General features: G+C 43.8%; 1 protein-coding gene across 2 annotated transcripts in view; it reads right to left on the bottom strand.

Annotated features, from left to right (window-relative positions):
• The window catches only part of ITGA3 (integrin subunit alpha 3), a 79,649-nt gene that overhangs the window by 41,326 nt on the left and 19,062 nt on the right, over positions 1 to 19,261 (bottom strand). For both annotated transcript variants that reach the window (XM_083147364.1, XM_083147363.1), the window contains exons 2-5: positions 15,070 to 15,197; positions 9,578 to 9,657; positions 3,414 to 3,663; positions 3,214 to 3,297 (exon numbers count right to left, since the gene is read on the bottom strand). In XM_083147364.1, coding sequence (XP_083003490.1) covers positions 3,214 to 3,297; positions 3,414 to 3,663; positions 9,578 to 9,657; positions 15,070 to 15,197 — 542 coding nt within the window. The remainder of the gene's footprint in view (positions 1 to 3,213; positions 3,298 to 3,413; positions 3,664 to 9,577; positions 9,658 to 15,069; positions 15,198 to 19,261) is intronic.

The raw sequence follows: 19,261 nt of genomic DNA, 5'->3' as shown, positions 1-19,261 counted from the left end.
CTATTTCAAATGTTAAATAAATACTGTCATTCCCCTTTAAAGGAAACACACCTAAAAAAGAGAGTGTAAAAGACAAACAGTTCTGTGCAAATCAAGTGACTCAGCTTGACAGGCAGAGTAAAGAAGCACAGTACATAACAAGTCCCAACTAAATCTCTGGCATTCCACAGAGCTTAGCCGTATCCCTCCTAGGAAATGATATAAACTTAAACCGCAACTACAAGTGTCATTACTATGGGCGAGATGTACCGAGCTTAAGAAGTTATAAAGTGATAAATCACCAACCAATTAGCTCATAACTGACATTTTTCAGGAGCTGATTGGCTATAGGTTTATCACTGAATTTGATCACTTTTCAAGCTTAGTACATCTGGCCCAATGTGAGGATATTGGGTTAAATGCATAGTTGCCACATTTTATAATTACTCTATGTGAGATACCAGGGGGGCCGGAAAAAAAAGATGGAAGGTGTGTAGGACACTTTATGGGCATTTTATAGCGCTTTGCCGTTTTAAGCCATGACAATTCAGTTCACTGCAAATCACATCAATAAAGCCCCCAACCTCTCCCTCCATCGCTTGCTTGCTTGTCCTGCAGGTGCCACAATGGGACTGTGTCCAAATACTATAGCTCACTTGCTTGCTTCTCCTGCAGGTGGAACAATAGGACTGTGTCCAAAATACTGTAGCAGTAGTGTCCTGTTGGAATGGGGGCAATTGGGAGGTATGCCTATGGGAGTTTATGACTCTGAACTGTCCATACTTGCTCAAAGCTGTGTATGCAATTCTACAGAGCAAAATTGAGTTGCGTAGCTGACCTGCTCTCTCAGAGGTACATTTACTAAGTTAAGAATTAAAGGTGTTGGGTTTCTGCACTTCAAAGCAGGTGCAGCTGAATGCCTGTCATAATCACCCACTATCACAATAATAGAATACAAAATCTATAAGCAGTGGCACCAGCGCACCTAATTGGGGATAAACATATACCACAATAAAGTCCTAAAAGAGTAATTATGCTGTTCTTTAGGAGTTTTCCTTAGTTCCCAAGGTATATAACAGGACTATATATCCTTCAGTTGTTTAACTCTTATCCTTATCCAAGAAAACAGAAGAGAACACACAACTCTCATAGTGCGTACCAGCCTGGATATTTGACATTCTTTTGACCGACATCTGGAGGGTGTTACCCGGGTATTAACATCCACCACCTGACACACAATCACAATCACTGTGCTGCCCGGACACAGGTGAGGGGGCGTCTATGCGGGGCAGCGGGGGTCGATGCGGGGCCGCGGTGGGTCGGTGCAGAGAGGCGGTGGGTCGCGGTAGAAGCCCATAGACTTCTATGGGGCATCGCCAGATAACCTGGCGGGGCATGCTTAGAGCATCCCAAAATGTGTTAAAAACCCGATAACAGGGTTTTTACAGCATTTTTAGTTTAGAGAATTTCCCCCCATATCTGGTTGCTATGGACAACATTATGTCAGCAATAGAACTCCCCTCAGCAGGGCCGGATTTGTGCCTAGGCCTGTGAGGCACCGGCCTCAGGGCGGCACCAATTAAGGGCGGCAGGCAGGCTGACATTCTGTTAAATGGCACAGCGGGTGGGCAGCGGCGAGTGACGAGCGCCGCCACCGCAGACATGAATTATCATATGTCGGTGGCAGCGCCGCTTGTCACCCGCCACTGCCCACCCACTCTGCCATGCACATTACATCACCGCTTAGTGGCTGGGTTCGACGGTCCCCCTGCGAGTCCGGAAATGGCTCAGGCTCACTGCTGCCGGCTCCCGCCCATTGGCTACTCTACACACACACAGTCTATTGGCTGCTGTGTATCCAGCAGCTGAGCTGAGCGGCGCGCAGATCCTCCCTGCGCTCAGTCAGTCACAGTGTGTGAGCCGGAGAGAGACTGACGGAGACACTGTGCTAATCACTGTACTAATAAGTGCCTCCCTCCGGGTCCTCCGTGCAGTGAGCAGTCCAGAGTGCTTAAAAAAATATTAAGGTGGGCTACAGTTAATTTTTTATGAAATATATAAATAACAATGTATATACATATATGATTACATTAAAATAGGGGGAGGGGGGGGGACACAAAAATGTTGTGCGTAGGGGCGGCCTGACCCCTAAATTCGCCTCTGCCCCTCAGAGTCTCATTCCAGGAGATCACAGGTTGTATCCAATAACTGTCTAACCCAGGTTAGAGGATCACTAGTCTATTGCCAGGCTGAAGCCTTTGTACCTTCCTATACAATATATTGCTGCTACTGTGGCTGATGCCTTTATTAACAATTGTGAATCAGGGCTCGCCATTGTTCTTTTGACTTCTGGGGCAGTACAATATGATTTTGGAAAGGTGCACAGTTGCTTGGTATTTTGTGCTTCGTTTCCAAATTCAATGCAGGCCCCAGTGATGCATCACTGATGCAAAACAACCAGCATATATACCACCGGCACGCTTCCCAAACTTAGGAACTGAAACGTACTGCCAAGGAGCACACTGGAAATCTGTGATCTCTGACAAAAATGTATACCAATTAAGCATAAATAGAAAAAAAACACACACATCACAGGACTTCATTGAGGCTAATTTCAGCCAACACAGAAGAGGAAGCTAAAGTAACACGGTTTTCTTCACATTCTTTTTGTGCTACACGATTTACAACTACAGTAAACTGAAGTAGTACAAAGTCCATGGCCTCATCCACGCCCTGAGTCCCAGACACCAGCCACATAACGGCATTTCAAAGGGTGCACACGGTACCTTTGTTCAGAAAAGCATATGGAAGCTGCTAGTTCTACTATTACGTTTACATATGGACATTTTTCTGGACTACCATGATAAAATCTACTAGCTATCATTCATTTTTAATAAAGCTGTACATACAGTAAATAGTATTTTGTATGTCCTGGCATCTTTGAGCACTGCTGGGCCATTGGCACTGTTAGCATGTTATGGGCACTATTGGTACAATCTAGCTTGGTGACATGATTCACTGCAAGTTGAATCATTATAACCCTACCCAATGTGGCAATTGTCAGCGGTACACTGCTGGAATGGTCTCATAAGCTTCACTTGTGAGTTGCACCTCTTCTCCCGGAAGTGTACTGGTACTACCTACAGGAAACACAGCTAATCTCCCTATGGCTCCATGTAGTAAGACTCTGGTGGTATATGAAATTGGAAAGTGAGGCAAGAACAGAATATTTACCCATATAGATGTTAAGCAGTTTTTCGCTTGGGTAGGAGACCTCCTTCAAGTCCCAGTTATCTCTCTGCAGAATAAAGTCAGTACCTAAAAAACAATATAAAACAATTGCTTAGACTATAACAAATATGCATGCCTGTGTAGAGATAATTTACACACATTTGTATACATTTATATTTCATTATTCATTATTAGTGTCTCACCTTGCCAGTTATATGCCCCTGGAGCCCCAAAATATAGCATATTATTGGTAAAGCCCCCACTAATGCCCAGCTGGCACATCCCAGTACGCTCATGGTCAGTGTTGGAGTTGCACAGCTCATTGTGGTAGGTCTGCCAGTCATCTGCGTCATTGAATTCCAAGTCATTTCCTCGTACATAGCACTTGCCAATCATCCTCCGCTGGTCCTCGCTACCAGACCACTGCACTGCTGTATACCTGTGGGCACAAACCTGGCAAAGATAAAGAAATCAGAAGCATTAATATCACATATCTCTGAACTATCTGTTCTTACACTTAACCAATTTTTTAAAAGAGCTTAATTTAATATCTGTGTCATCAATTAGAAATAGCAGATGTAATTGCTCTAAAGACCAGTATATTTATTACATTTCATAAATTATCCCAGAATCCTCTATTACAATACTGCCAATGACCAATAATGTTTCACTCCTGTTCTGTGTGCCAGTGTTTCCTGCACTTACGCTGTGTCATTCAATTAATTAAATTCCATGCCACAAATTAAATATAACCCAAAATCCCTGAATGCACAGTATGTTAATTACATTACATTTTTTCCTACAACAACACATTCTATTCCTTGACTGAAGTTAAAGACACAGTATAACAGCATACTGTAGTTTGCGCCCGTTGTCTTCCTGAGTTGGGGTATTCCATTTCATAGAGAGACTTCAATTACAGGCAATGTTATGGTGAAATATGCAATCTAATACTGTACCCCTTTCGGACAGAAAAATCGAAAAAACCCAGGTATTTACCGGATACAAAAACCCGGGTAGAACTAGGCAGCAAGGTGCTGACCCCCTTTCACACAGGAGCAAAAACTCAGGTATTTCCCATGTCGACCCCTTTCACACAGAAGCCGGATTTTTCCTGCAAAACTCTGTGTGTCATAAGAAAAGGACAGTTTTTAGTGCTTCGCTGCATGCCACTGCCACGCCCGCTCAGCTAATCAGGGAAGCTAAAAAGATCAGCTAATCGCGCAGCGCCATGCTGCACAGCCAATCAGCATGATTTTTCAATAGTCGGGAGAAAAACACGGGTCGGACCCTTTCACACAGCCGCAAACACGTGTCTGACATGGGAAAAATCCAGGTAAATACCTGGGTCGAAGTCCCGGAACTTTAGTCCCGTGTTGACCCTTTCAGACAGAAGAAAAACCCGGGTCGACACGGCAAGAGCCGGGAAATTCCCGGGTCTTTTTTTCTGTCTGAAAGGGGTATAAATGGATGTAATATTCCAGAACATAGCTGTTTAAACAAAGTACTGTGCTGCATGGACACCTGACAAGTCTGTGTATATACAGAAAGATTCATGTTCAACAATATTCCTAAAGCACAACTGGTTAACCCTTTGAGTGCCAACACTGCTGCGAGAGATCCTCAAAATATCCACTAAAAATGCCAGTGACCCTCACAGCGACTGTACTTTTAGTATAAATGAATACAAATACAGCCAAGTCAATACATTGAAGTTTAATTAAATATCGCACCCAAAACAAGAACTGTGAGAGACGCTGGCATTTTTAGCGGATATTTTGAGGATCTCTCACTGCAACGTTGGCGCTCAAAGGGTTAAACTTTAAATCTACATACAAAGTGGGAGCACATCACTGCAATGTTATGACAGCCGACACAGACAAACTAATAGGGGCTGAAGCAGAGCTGAATACCGAGTCTTCACTTGTTGCTTATATGGTGTACCTTGCTTGTGACAAGGTATTCACCCATAGACTACTGTAATTCAGGGAAGACGTGCTTATCACACTGCAGTTCTGCGCCCCTTAGGATGTAAGCTCATCTGGGCAGAACGATCTGTACTTTCATGTCACTGTGGGATCAATTATTAGGAACACCAGAACACAGACATACGGTGGTGTGGATAACGACCCTGAGAATGTCGACATGGCATAATGCTGACATTCACAACATGAATGCCAATAACTGAATGTCCACAGACAATTTTTTCATTATTTAATAGCTGTGGTTAGGGCAAGGTTTAGTGATAGAGATCATTTGATCTCTATCATTTGATCATTTGTCCATGTTCTCCTGCTAAACCTTTCAGAGAGGGATCCTTTGTATCCCTCCCCATCAGACTGTACTGCAATACAATGGCTGCACATAAGCATTAACCTCACTGGGACCCTAACCAGAAATAAAGTGATGGGGAAGTAATTTAAATCAGGACAAGCTCTTATCAGCGAATGTGTTCTGGCTAGAGAGATTTCTAACTGCCATATTTATATGATTTTCTTATTGTTGCAATATGCATCATTAATAATATTTAACAGTGGGGGCTTGACGCAATTGTTAAATTGTAAATAACAAAATACATAAAATAGATGTTTGTATAAAAAATTTTGAAACACATATATAAATTATATGGGCAAGCGATGAAGTGTTTAAGAACTATGAATGCTTTAGTGTCTGTGAATTTTTGCACGCATTCATATTGACACTGCAGTAGGGTAATCTTATCGGACATCATCCTGTGTTAACAGGCTATGACAACTATGATGCATTGCAGATGTCGGCTGATGCAGCGGACAGAAAAGGACATGTTTGGGAAGATGACACAGTAGAACAGCTGTGAATGCAGAGCAGAACCACCTCAGGACACAGGAAGCCTGGATTTTTTTACATTGTTTTAGGATAATGACACAAAGTCAAAATGGCTAATAAAGCGTGTGTCATATAATTGATGGAGCACGGGTACCATTATCAAGACACCATAATTACCCTTTGAGTGCCAACATCTCTGTGAGAGATGCACAAAATATCAAGTAAAAATACCAGCGTCGCTCACATTTGTTATATAAATTCAAATAAAAAAATGTTAGCAAAAAAAAGATAATATTTCTTATATCAGGTAAAGATTATAGATCATTATGACAAATAAAAATGTTTCCTTGGCAATTTTCTCACCTATTTTGACAAATTGCCTTGGCACTCAAAGGGTTAATTATCAAAACACATACAATATATGTATACATTCTGTCTTTGAAATACATTTCTATCCTTTACATGGAGGTGGAGAGGAAATTCCTGGCCACCAGGGCACAGACTAATTTAATCACTGAGATTACTGAGCAATCATTAGTAATATGTTTAGGAGTTTATTTAAGGAGATGTTTGTGTCAGCATGCACAAGTAATGCTGGTCAAACATACAGGAATGGTCCCTACAATATTTGACAGTATCTATGGGCTGATAACTACAGCTAGGCCTATTAATACAGTGCTACAGAATCTGTGATCCTATATAAACAATAATGATGATGCCTTGATTAAAAGGCCTGATTCTGTTTCACTCGCAAAAGCAAAGGCTCTCTTTAATGGACAAAACCATATGCACTGCAGGGGAGGCAGATGTAACATGTGCAGAGAGTGATACATTTGGGTCACGGCCATCTTAACACATGGGCTTAATGGGCAGTTGCCTAAGGGCCCCTCAATACTAGGGGCCCAACGCCCAAGCTTTCTGACAAAGGTCCTTCTTCAGGAGGCTCTCGGTCCACCTAACATACTCCCAATGCCGCTGCTCCGCAAATCCATCCAAAACCTCCAGAATCCCCCAGCACGGGCGGAACTGCCAGAGACAATTCCCGCAAGACTCTAGGCCTTTAAGGCAGTGGAGTAACTATAGCGCCGCAGAATAGGGAATGTGCTGAGAAAGTGTGGGTGCCGGGGGTCTGCTGCCGTCTGCCTTGTCTCTGGCCGGAACCCACAAAATGAGTAGTTAAACCACTGCTCCATTCATGTCGTCCACCTGAGCACAGGACACACAGCAGGAAGCTATATCAGCAGAACGGGACAGTCACAGCAGGAACTGCAGATATATCTTTTTGCTGTGTGTGCTGGGCTCAGTACCAGATATCCCCTTCCACATAAACAGCCTCCTGTCCGCCCCCGTCCCCGCACACCGGAACATTTGATGGGCTGTGTCCGTGGCCTGATCAGAGAACATTCACAGACAATTGCAGAACACACTTGGAGTGTTGCCTCCCACTGCAGCTTCGCATCCTGGCTCCCGGCACTCAGCTCTGGTCTGGCCAGTGGTGTTATCAAGGTGAGGGCTGCTTGCAGGGGATGGAACCATAGGTCACTTCTTGCTGCTGTTCCTGTGTTTGAGGCATGGGCATTACACACTCACTCACTCATCCCTCTTTCTGTGTTTTCTGTTTTTAGATTTGTGTGTGCTCTTGGAGGGGTGCAAGTAGGGGCCCCACTGTGCTGCTTTGTCCGGGGGCCCATAATAGTGTTAAGATGACCCTGATTTGGGTGCGGTTTGTACTTCAAACTGATATCTATATCGCAGTGTAAAAATAGAACAGCCAGCATTTACCCTGCACAGAAACAAAATAACACCCAACTATAACTCTCTCTGCACATGTTACGCTTTTGTCCATTAGAGAGAGAATCTGCTCAGATGACCGCAGACAACCATCAGGCTTTTCTGACATGCCCCATCTAATCTAATTTGGCATCTTAAGTGTATGGTTACCAGAAACCAAAAAAATACACCTGTATTAAGGAGTATCTTTTGCAGCTGGTATAGGATAGGTGCAAAATGCATGTAACTCTGCATAAGGGTAAATATACTGGACATATTTTTTCATACACCCTATTTGCTTTCTACTCTGCATATGGCACAATATGCTAGCTATGCAAACGCAACATACAGTAGAAAAAAGTGCACACCCTTAGCAAACACCTCTACAGCATTCTTTCATGCACTGACCCCCCACCAAACCAAACAATTGTCCCTTTCATCCTTGTTACTAGTGAGCACATGCAAATGATTTCCAGTGGGCTGGCATCCTGTCAGTTTCCACAGGCTTCCGATATCGAATCGATATCAGCGGATGCTGGATTGGCCCATGGACCTTATTGTGGTCCATGCGTACCCGTGCAAATTCGCAAAGTTGGGCGATGTTTTTTTAACTGCTCATGCGCATTTCTGCAGGACTGCGGGGCATGGGGAGGCGGGCCGGGGGATGCGGCCTTGGCAACACCCAGGGTTTCATGGGCGTTCCTATGAAAACGCTGGGCATTCCCAAGGTAATCACCGAGTGACGTGGGTGCCTGATGTCAGCTGCCCTCCATGTTCTCCACGAGAACACACCTGAGAGTGTCTTAGTTTTGCATGTACCTACGACATCATTCGATGATCAGCGACTATGATGTGGGTTTGGCCCCGTAGGCTGCAAATGGATGTTTATGCAAAACCTCCATTCGCAGTCATGCTGCTGAATTCGGGCTGCGAATGGCAAAAGTGAATGGCGGGTGGGCTGAAAATTACACGAAGTGATGTGAACCTCAAGCAGAATAACCCCTCATGTGTACCTGGCACCATAAGAGCTGTGTGGGCATAACGTCACTCCGCCCAGTGACCACAGGTGTATGCAGCTACAATAGTGGTAGTTACTTATCCTTAAATAACCTGGATGGGCTTACTTCACCCCTTCTAGGTATATACAGATAAAATGAAAGATGTGGGGAAAATTTGGTAGCAGATAAGCTTTCATGTGACATTTATGCAGTGTGCCACTTACATCTAATACCTAAACAAGAAAAATAGCCCTGTACCTAACAACTTGGCTACTGCAAGTTGACTAGAACTACAGTCAAATTAAAGGTCATAGAACTGGGGTGTCTGCTATGGGGCCCAGCAGTACATGAGGGCCCTGTTCCAGGACACAACACCTTAACATACAAGCCTAATATGACTTTATAAACAAATGTATGCATGTGGGGTATGACATTATGGGCCCAAGCACATTAATATACACTTATCTATACTATATAGTATAGTATTTCTTTTTTTAAATGGGAGCTTAAACTATTCTACAATGAGAATGTAGTGTGGTGGTAAGCAAGGATGTATCCTCCAATAAAAATGTGAGATTGCATACCGCACATGGACTGCTATATTTTACAGATATTATTAATGCCTGTTTATACACAACTGCCAGTCATATCGAGTATAGGACATACCACTCTTTGCGTCATAGTCCATAACACAGTGGTGAGCAGCTGTGACAAGCACATCCTACTCCCAATATCAGTGACAAAATCATGGTGCACTGAGAGAGCAACATTACTTGCAGAATAAATTAACTCACCAGAACTCGACCGTCAGGACCCTGTGACTCCACTGTGACTCCCAGCCACATATCCTCAATTATGTTTTTACCAGGTAGGCCTGTTTAAGGAACAATAGCATATAAATTGTAGTTACAAGGCAGCCATGAACACAGCAAATAACACCAATTGTTTTAAAAAATATAACTATAAGATTTGAAGACTCTGTGTAGTGGGATAAAAATAGCCCCTTCTATAGGCACTTCTTGAAATACCGTCCTGTTAGTATGCTGATAATAGATATATCTACATTTCCTACCCTGACATGTACCTCCATCACTCATTCCATTCCTAAATGTCTCAATTCTTCTTTTTCTCCTGGATGTCTCAGTGTTTAATTCAATATCAACACGGTCATTAAATTCATTCTATATATATCTCTATCCCCTCCCCTGTCACCCAAGCCTGCTGCCCCTGTTTGTCTCCTCTCTCTCATTCACCCACCATATTCATGCTTTCGCCATCTCTGCTCTTTCAGTAACCACCCGTCCTACCAAACTGTCTACCAGGCAGCGTAGATTGAAACACTCCCTGAAAATGCTCCTGTTCCAAGCCTAACCATCATCCTCTCATTCTTAATATAAATCCTGTTTTCCTTCTCATTCCTTCCCAGGTGACCACCCAGTTTTATTCCCTAACCCCATAGAGTATAAACTCATACTAACAGGGTACATGATAATTAAGACCTCATCCTGCACTACCCTTGTCTCCATTACGCACCATCTGCCTGTTTACACTTTACTAATTCTCCCTGAATGGCGCTAGGCAGTGGCGGTTTTTACCTTTGGGCTGCAGCCCCCCCCCCTCCCCCAGGTAAAATCCGCCACTGTAGTGAAGCCAGATGCAGTCTGTGAGGCTGTTCTGGCTTAACTGTGAATGGCAGTGACTTCCAATTGGAAGTCTGACCTGCCAGTTACAAAGGCAGTCCCATTGAGAGGTGTTCCCTCCCTCCGGGACGCCTTTGTGCGGGCTGCCGTGCAAAAACAGCAGATGCACATGCGCAGTACGTATACGCGCTGGTCCCGGTGCCTGTAACTTACATTGTACAGATTGCTTCTATGGGCTGTTGCCCAAGCAGCCCATAGAAGTTGGCTGCATGCGCGGTACATGTATGTACTGCACATGCGCCAGTCCCGGCGCCTGTCACTCAACGCAGCACAGGCGCCAGGGCCGGGAAAGAAGAGGAGGCAGTGGCGGCGACAGGGGGAGGGGGGTGCCTGAATCGCGGCACCCCCGCTGGGGCCAGAGGCAGCCCCACTCCCCCAATAAGGTACGAGCCGCCGCTGGCGCTAGGTATTCTAATACCCCTTTCACACCAGCCAAATTTCCCAGGTTGGTGTGAAAGGGTCCAGGGCCAAAATCCAGGGACTGATGCCTTGGGATTTTAACCCTGCTAACTACCAGTGTTGGTCCAGGGACCTTCCAGGGTTAATGGCTGGTATGAAAGGAGCAGAGACATGTCCCTCCTTCCAATGTTGCCTCTGCTGATGCTGATTGGCTATACAGGGCAACTTCCTGTTGTTGTGGATTTCCATAGACGCTTATAGAGGCATCACACAGCATGCAGGAATACACTGTGCAAGCTCTGTGGCACAACAGACCCCAGCAGAGCTATTTAACCCCTGAAAGCCTGCAATGTCTGCAAAGACCCACCCTCCCTCTCTCCCTAAACCCCTCTCCCCTCCCTCTCTTACTCAAAAGCATGTGTAAACGGGGCCCAACCCGGGAACGTCCCTGCATGTCCCTGGAATTTAATGACCAGGTTGATCTCTGCACTTCTGTTGTGAAAGGGGTATTACTGGGACATTTTAAATAACAGATAATAATTTAGATTGAAGTACCAAAACCTGCTTTGTACCTTCCAATCCATCCTAGTATGATCTACCAACGACTTACTGGTTCCACAAAAGTTGGGAAAGGTAACATCCACATTCTTTAACTATCCTGCCCGATGTAATATACAGGAGATGGGGTTGGGGTTGGAATTCATAAACAGAGGCACTGACATAAAGCAAAAATGTGTTACTCTGTCCTATCATTTAATTTAAACTCCCCACTCAAGGTCAAGAACTGAATCCACCATGAAACGACAGGTGGGTAGCGTCAAGAACATTTTGTTGCATGAATTAGGAAATGTTTGTGCTGTGTGTCACCATATACGTATGGCTTCATCTCTCCTATTGTTCACGTCCCAGAAATGGAAGGAAAATTAAAATAAATAAATCATACAAAATATTTTCTGTCTGGTGTAGACAAGAGCAGTTGCTGAAGGAAACATGTATTTACTTGCTGTACAGATGTAGCAAACCTAAAATTGTTATTTACACATGACATGCCTTTGGAACGAATGTTGTGCAAAGTGTTAAATTACAATTTGCTACGCTGGTATATTAACTTTCACTGCTAATATGCACAAAACAAGTAACAATTTATAAAAAAGTGCAAAGGTAGCACATCTGTAGCAAAGTGCTTGCTATACAGGGCAGCTGCAACCTGCTCCTCTCCAGATGCCAAGCTACAAGCCTTTGCCTCCCACTGGTTGGAGACATGTGGGAGCTGTGCTCTGCTTTCCAGCAGCTGTGAAACCTCAGGATGCAGACGCCTGATATATCAAACTCCACAAACAATTATAAAGTTATATTTACACTAACTGAAATTTCAAGCCGAGTAGCACTTGGCAACACAAAAGTGTCTAAATCATAAATAAATATCTAAAGGATAAGAAATCATGAAAAATATACTTCCTATTACGGTTTGTTTTACATAATAATTCTAATACTGTCCACTGTTTTTTTTTGTAATAACACTACAGTAGTAACAACTAGCCTCCAATACAAAAGTGCATATACTGTAACTCCTACCACTGTGGAGACAGACATTTCACAGGGCGACCCTGCTGAACTTAAATCTCCTTTAGTCATCCTTAAGTCACCTGCTACCCTTAAGGGGCTGTCCCCGTGGTACCCTCTAATGCTGAGTACACACTAGACAATTTGCGGCACCATCGATATAGTTAACAATAACAGCGGTGCTGCGGGCAAATGATGTTGAGCGTACACACTGAACAATATCAATAACGATACCATTCAGTGACTTCACTGCCCCATACATGCATTGTTGACAATTCAATCAACACTGAGCTACATGTACAGACAACAGGGAGGCGGGGGTCGATAACATACCCAGTTTAACTTCATTAAGGGCCACACATCACCTTTAATTGTGGTAATAAGTTAAAGCAATTCATTTAACCAAAGAAAGACACAGCTACCTGCAAGAACGTATAAGCAGGCATTTGGCATTAGTATTCCAAGCTGTAACAAACATAACTGACAATAAAATCAGGAAGGAGCTGCAGGCAAAGCCACAGAGGGCATATTGGTATTAAAGGCTATACTATAGGTCGAGGAGAACAGCTGAGGTATTTACCAGTAAATTCTGAGTTTTGTATAAACTGGATTCCTGAAAATAATTTTACAGTTATCTTCCAGTTATAATACTGAGAACCATCTAACACACAGGTTCTCAAAGTCGGTCCTCAGGACACCATACAGTGCATGTTTTGCAGGTATTCTCACAGAATCAAGTGAAATAATTAGCTCCACCTGTGGATCTTTTAAAATCGGTCAATCAGCAATGAGTGCACCTGCTGGGTGACCTGGAAAACATGAACTGTCTGGGGTCTGAGTTTGAGAACCACTGATCTAACAGTATCAGCTTCTTTGTAGCTACAGTATAATGGCTACTTGTAACATGTGGCCTGTTTCAGAGATAGGATGTGGAAATGCCTTCAAAGCTGTGAATTTGTAGGCAATGCTGCAGCATTGGATGTGCAAGTGACTTGCTGGTGGCCGACATTCATTTTAAGGTGCAGATCTGATGCTTGTACAGGAATATGCACCCCTCTGATGTTTGAAGACAAAATACTGTAGTGTGGGATTGCAGTCTCAGGCAGTTACATGCCCCCAAAATGGTGGTGACAACCCTCAGTCTCAGCTATTCCCCTCCCCCCCCATTTTCCCTCACAAACGGTGCCTGACGGTCAGTCGTCACTGCGACCATCATCACAAGACCATTGCAGCACTGCGTCCTACTGTTTACTAACTATGCTGTCATTGCTCTGCTGTATAGATATAGATTTCTCACACAAGATGGCACATGACATGTTTGTGTGTGTAATTAGACAAGCTGGCTGCTCTTTATGGATACATTCTTATGGTATTTTCAGCTAAAATGTGTTCCGTGATTACAAAAAGCATAAATCATGATGAATGATGCTAGACAAGCTCACATTTTTCATAGTTAATGAAGCCTAATGTATTTTATCACTGGAATTATGCAAACAATCCTCCGTACCTTGCTGTACAGATGGAGTAGGGTTAATTACCCTTATCACATTAGCCAGTGCCTCACAAAGTGCAAAGGTGTGGATTGTGCTGCTCCTATTGCTATGGCAATTTTGTTAGATAGGCAGTGTGACTGGCATTGCACTTGGTTGTGCCATTTTTTCCTCACACCGGGCCAGATGCACTAAGCTTTAAAAGTGATAAAATGAAGAGTGATAAACAGCCAGCCAATCAGCTCCTACCTGCCATGTCACAGACTGTGTTTAAAAATGTCAAGAAGGAGCTGATTGGTTGGTTGGTTGTTTACACTCTCCATTTTATCACTTTTGAAGCTTATTGCATCTGGCCCACCACCTTTATACTGTATACCTATATGGTATTGTGAGGCACTGCCGAACCCTTGTGGTGCCATATAAATAAATGCTAATAATAATAACAATAATAATAATAATAATAAAGAGGCAGAAATTACAAACAACGATTCTGAAGTACATTGCCCACATTCCAGGGTGTAAGTAGGAAGATATATGAAGTGGATGAGGTTGCCTATTATTGATTGATTGATTGATTGATTGATTGACTGATTGATTTATTAACAATACTGCTAATACAGAAGCTCATATTTGAAGTGGAACCACATGATAACAAGAATTTTATAAAATGTAAACTACTGTTTCATCTAGATCAGTGATTTTCAACCTTTTTCAACTCACGGCACACCAACAACATTTTAAATTGCAGGGGCACACCATCAGGCCCCCACAGGGAAAAAACAAACCTATCAGCCCCATATGAAGAAACAATCTCACTGGTCCCCACAGGTAACAAAAAATACATTGGCCCTCACACAAGAGACCAGTGAATAACAGTTGAACTTGTGGTGGTGGCTGCAAACTGGTGTGGACTTCTCTAGATCTGGTGGCACACTTGAGAACAGCTCAAGGCACACTGGTGTGTCATGGTACAGTGGTTGAAAAATGCTGATATAGAGGCTTCCTTTCCCATTACCTAATATCACTGTGTTAAGTGTGTGATATTCCAACACCACAGAAGTCAGTTCTTATTACAGCAATGATTGACAGTAACAGCATATTAGAAGAACATTGACGAGTTGTTCCCAAACGTACTTTCCTGATTGATGGACACTCTGAAACAGTCTGATGTTGAGGCAGTGATGGGACAGGCATAGAGAGCACCTGTTCTGTTAGCTTTTACATCAGGGGGCGCTGCATCCTGTGGAGCTCCAGAAAGCAGCCTGTGTAAGATAAAAAATACAGGTCATGGTAAAAAAATAAATAAATAAAAAAACTGTCAAATGATCAGCATTTTTTTTATATAACACACTTTTTTTTTTATAAATTACACAATATACATAATTATAATCCACAAGTAATGTTAAGATATGTATAAACTGATGTGAATAAAATTTTCATAGGTAGAGATTGATGTAATCCTAATAATGGACATCACAACTGTACAAGTATTTTTCTTCATAAGATGGAACTATTGTCTTTTAAATATGTGAATGTAACATTTGCATACAGTAACTTAGGACGTAGATGATAACTAATACCCCTTTCATACTGCACAAATAACCCGGTTTTATTCTGGGTTGTTTCCGGGTGCGTTTTTGAAAGTGCCATTTTTGAATATCCCGAGTCCAGCAACCCAGCAATCGAACCCAGGATAAAAGAAGTGTTATTCACAGGTCAGATGGGGGTTACTGGGCAATATGAATGGTTAACCCAGGTCGAGCGACCTGGGTCCCATTCACTTCTATGGAGGAGGCAGCAGCATCACCTCAATGCTGCCTCCCCCCACACAACTGACGCTCCACCCCACGGATGACGTTAGCGAACCGCATGACAGGATGACTTTCCATACCCACTACTATGATTTTCAAATAGCCCAGCATCATCCATGTTTCTATGGCCATTTTGAACTGCCCATCTCACAGTGCTATTATGCAGGTTTAAAAATGACAATGTTCTGCTATAGCTCCATGCATCGGAATCTTGTCAGGAAACTACACAAAAAAAGATTTCAACAAACTATAGCATGACCATCCATCCGAGTGAAGACAAAATGTAATGGCTATGGAGGTTAGGCCAAATGTCTGAAGCTTATCTTGTATCTTTAACAAATGTATATTTGATCAAATTGATATGTTTGACAGGGATACATATGGGTGAGCGGTGGTCGGTATGCCAGTGGTCAGAATCCCGCATCCTACAGGAGGAAATCTTAACAGGGGTCAGGTAAGTATACTTACCTTCCTCTAGTATCCGGTTGAAGGGTCTACAGTGTCTAGATTGGTATGGTCGACATGCAAAAGGTCGACATTGACAAAGTTCAACACAATCAAGAGGTCTACATGAAAAAAAGAACTAGATGTGAAGGGGTCGACGAGTTTTTACATTTTTTTTTTGGACTTCTTCATAATTTAACATCCAAGTATACTCTGACTGGGAACAATAAAGTGTGCCAAACACATTGGTAGCAGTGCGAGGCACTATGCCCAGAGCATGTCGAATGAAGCAAGCCATGCAAGGGTATGTGCTACGCTAATTGGGGGCACAAAAAATTAAAAAAACTCATGTATACCTTTTCTTGTGTCTACCTTTTTTTGGTACTTGTTTCCTAGAACGGCGCCCATCGCGGGCATCGCATGTACATCGCATGCCATTATAATGGCATGCGATGCGACCGATGCGATGGCAGCGATTTTACATAGAAATGCATGGTAAAATGTAAATCGCGTCGGTCGCATCGCATGCGGCCAAAAAATCGCATGCGATGCGACCGACGCGATTACCGATTTTACATAGGGAACAATGTTAAATGGCTCACAGACCCCAAATAGCCACCCTGAAGTGTGAAATGGCCCCCCCAATTGTTAACGCCACCCCACCATCAACGTCCACCCGAAGCGTGGCGAGCGCAGCGGTACGGGTCCTCCGACCTTTTGATACCCCCACTATCCACGTCGGCGTGGAGTTGAGAGTAGAAAGTGTGGCGAGCCCGAAGCGCGGCGAGCGGACGCGGAATACGAGCCCGAAGCGTGGCGAGCGCAGCGTGGCGAGCGCAGCGAGCCCCGCGAGGGGACGCGGAATACATGTTAAGTAATCGGTGTGCGCTCGCCACACTTCAGGAGCGTGTTACGCGTCCCCTCGCTACGCTCGCCACGCTTCGGGCTCGGTGGTTCGCTGCGCTCGCCACACTTTCTATTCTCAACTCCACGCCGACGTGGATAGTGGGGGTATCAAAAGGTCGGAGGACGCGTACCGCCGCCCCTCGCAGGAATTCCAGAGTCCTAATTGCCTTCAAGATTCAGTGTCGGTCTCCTGGCAACAGTTGGGATGCCGATGTCGATATAGTTAACACTGACATCCTGTCTACCGGGATGCTGAACATATGGATTATAGTATTCATTCTAGCACCCACTATCTTTGAAAATCCATGCAGTTCCTGTTCCCTGCCTGGGGTGTTGCTGGCTGCTGTGGTGTTTCTAGCACAGGTCTGGTTTGCATATCAGTGCTGATATACAGACCACACTGTGCTAGAAGCACTACAACAGACAGCGACACCCCAGGCAGGGAAGAGGAACTGCATGGGTTTTCAAATATGGTGGGTGCAAGAATGAACACTACCTGCTTAGAAGGTTGATTTACATTCAGGGCAGTTAAATTATGGAACTGTCTTCCTGGAGCGGTGGTACAAATACACTTAAAATAAGGTTGGATAACCATTTATTGGTTAAAAACATCCAGGGGGACAACTAACATAATCATAATTTGTCCAAAGTTAAAGCAAAACGCACAATTCAAATAGGTATACAACAAACGTCCCCGATGGATGTATGTCTTTTTAAACTACTATGTATCTATGTAAGAGAAAATATTTTTATTTAGTTATATTTTTATTTACAATATTTTTTTTTGCTTTCGTTGTATTATTCTTTGTATTTCTTTGTATTTTATTATCTCATTGTGAGAACTTCATTGTCTCTATGTTTGTTTAACATTGTGTTTACATTTCCGTTGCAGCTTGGTACAAGCCACTGTTATCTGTTATCAGCTGCATTTCAACCTGTTTGGAGAGTCCTCGAATACCCATTTTCCACTATGCAAGCTGGGTCCCACCCGGGCTTTTGTACCCAGGTGCCACCAGGATTGCAAACCCTTTCCCATTAGCAGCCCAACCCGACATAAATGATGTCATCGGGAGGTGGGGCCAGGGCGGCGCTGGGAGAAGAGAGCATCTCCTAGTGGCGGCTTTGTATTGCAGTGAACGAGACAACTACTCCTGGACAGGATATGGTCGGTTGGTCGACCTAGAGTTGATCAACAGTCATTATGTCGACACCACTAGGTCGACAGTCAAAAGGTCGACATGGGGGTTTTCACTGTTTTGTGAGCCAACATGTGCCGACAGGCAGTATTTCATGCCCTACTGTCCACTAGGGCATGGTGGGAGAAAAACATAACACAGTGAGCCATGCTAGGGGACGCGGTGCACTTAATCATTTGGCCATGTCGACTGTGTTGACATTCGGGTAAAAAACAATAAAAAACCCCATGTCAACATTTTGACTGTCGACCTAGACCATGTCAACCTAATGCTTGTGTCAACCTAATGACCTGTCAACTTTGTCCCATGTCGACTTAGACCCATGTCGACCTTGCAGTATGTCGACCTAGTGGTGTCAACCTAATGACTGTCGACCATCTTTAGGTCGACCAACCAATCCATAGCCCCTGGATCCGGGAGCATCCCGGGTCCAACCCAGTTACTCGGATTGAAGTCGCCTTGGGACACTTTTTCGTGCGCGTCCCTGCGCAAATCCCAGGTTATTTTTGCTAGTGGAAAAGGAGTAAGTTTGGTACATTAATTGCACAGATTAGTGTAAATCACTGTACACAGTGAGCCACCCTCACTCTAAAATTACAGAGGAGAAGGGAACAATAACTCTACATAGCCACTGGTAATCTCTTTGAACTCTCCCAGGAACTTTCCAAGAATCTTATCTGACCCTGGGCTAAATAGACAAGTCTGAAGAAAAAAGGCCAAATCTGAGCTCCACTCTATCAACTCTATCTGATCAGATCTATGATGGACCCCTGAAGGATTCAGATCAGACAGATCTTTGGTGCAGCACCAAAGTTTTCTTTCTCAAATGGATCGAGCTGCTCATCTGATCGGAGGGAGCTCAGATTTGGCCTAATTTGTCTCTCAGATCTGTCTGAATCTAAAGAAGACAGGCCAAATGTGACTAGCGGATGGGGTCCAGTGGTTGTTCTCTCCTACTCTCACCTCAGA

Source organism: Crinia signifera, chromosome 6 (genome assembly GCF_055691185.1).
Source record: "Crinia signifera chromosome 6, ASM5569118v1, whole genome shotgun sequence".
In the NCBI taxonomy this organism is placed as follows: domain Eukaryota; kingdom Metazoa; phylum Chordata; class Amphibia; order Anura; family Myobatrachidae; genus Crinia; species Crinia signifera.
Note: the sequence above shows the minus strand (reverse complement) of the source record. Positions and strands in the feature narration are given on the sequence as shown.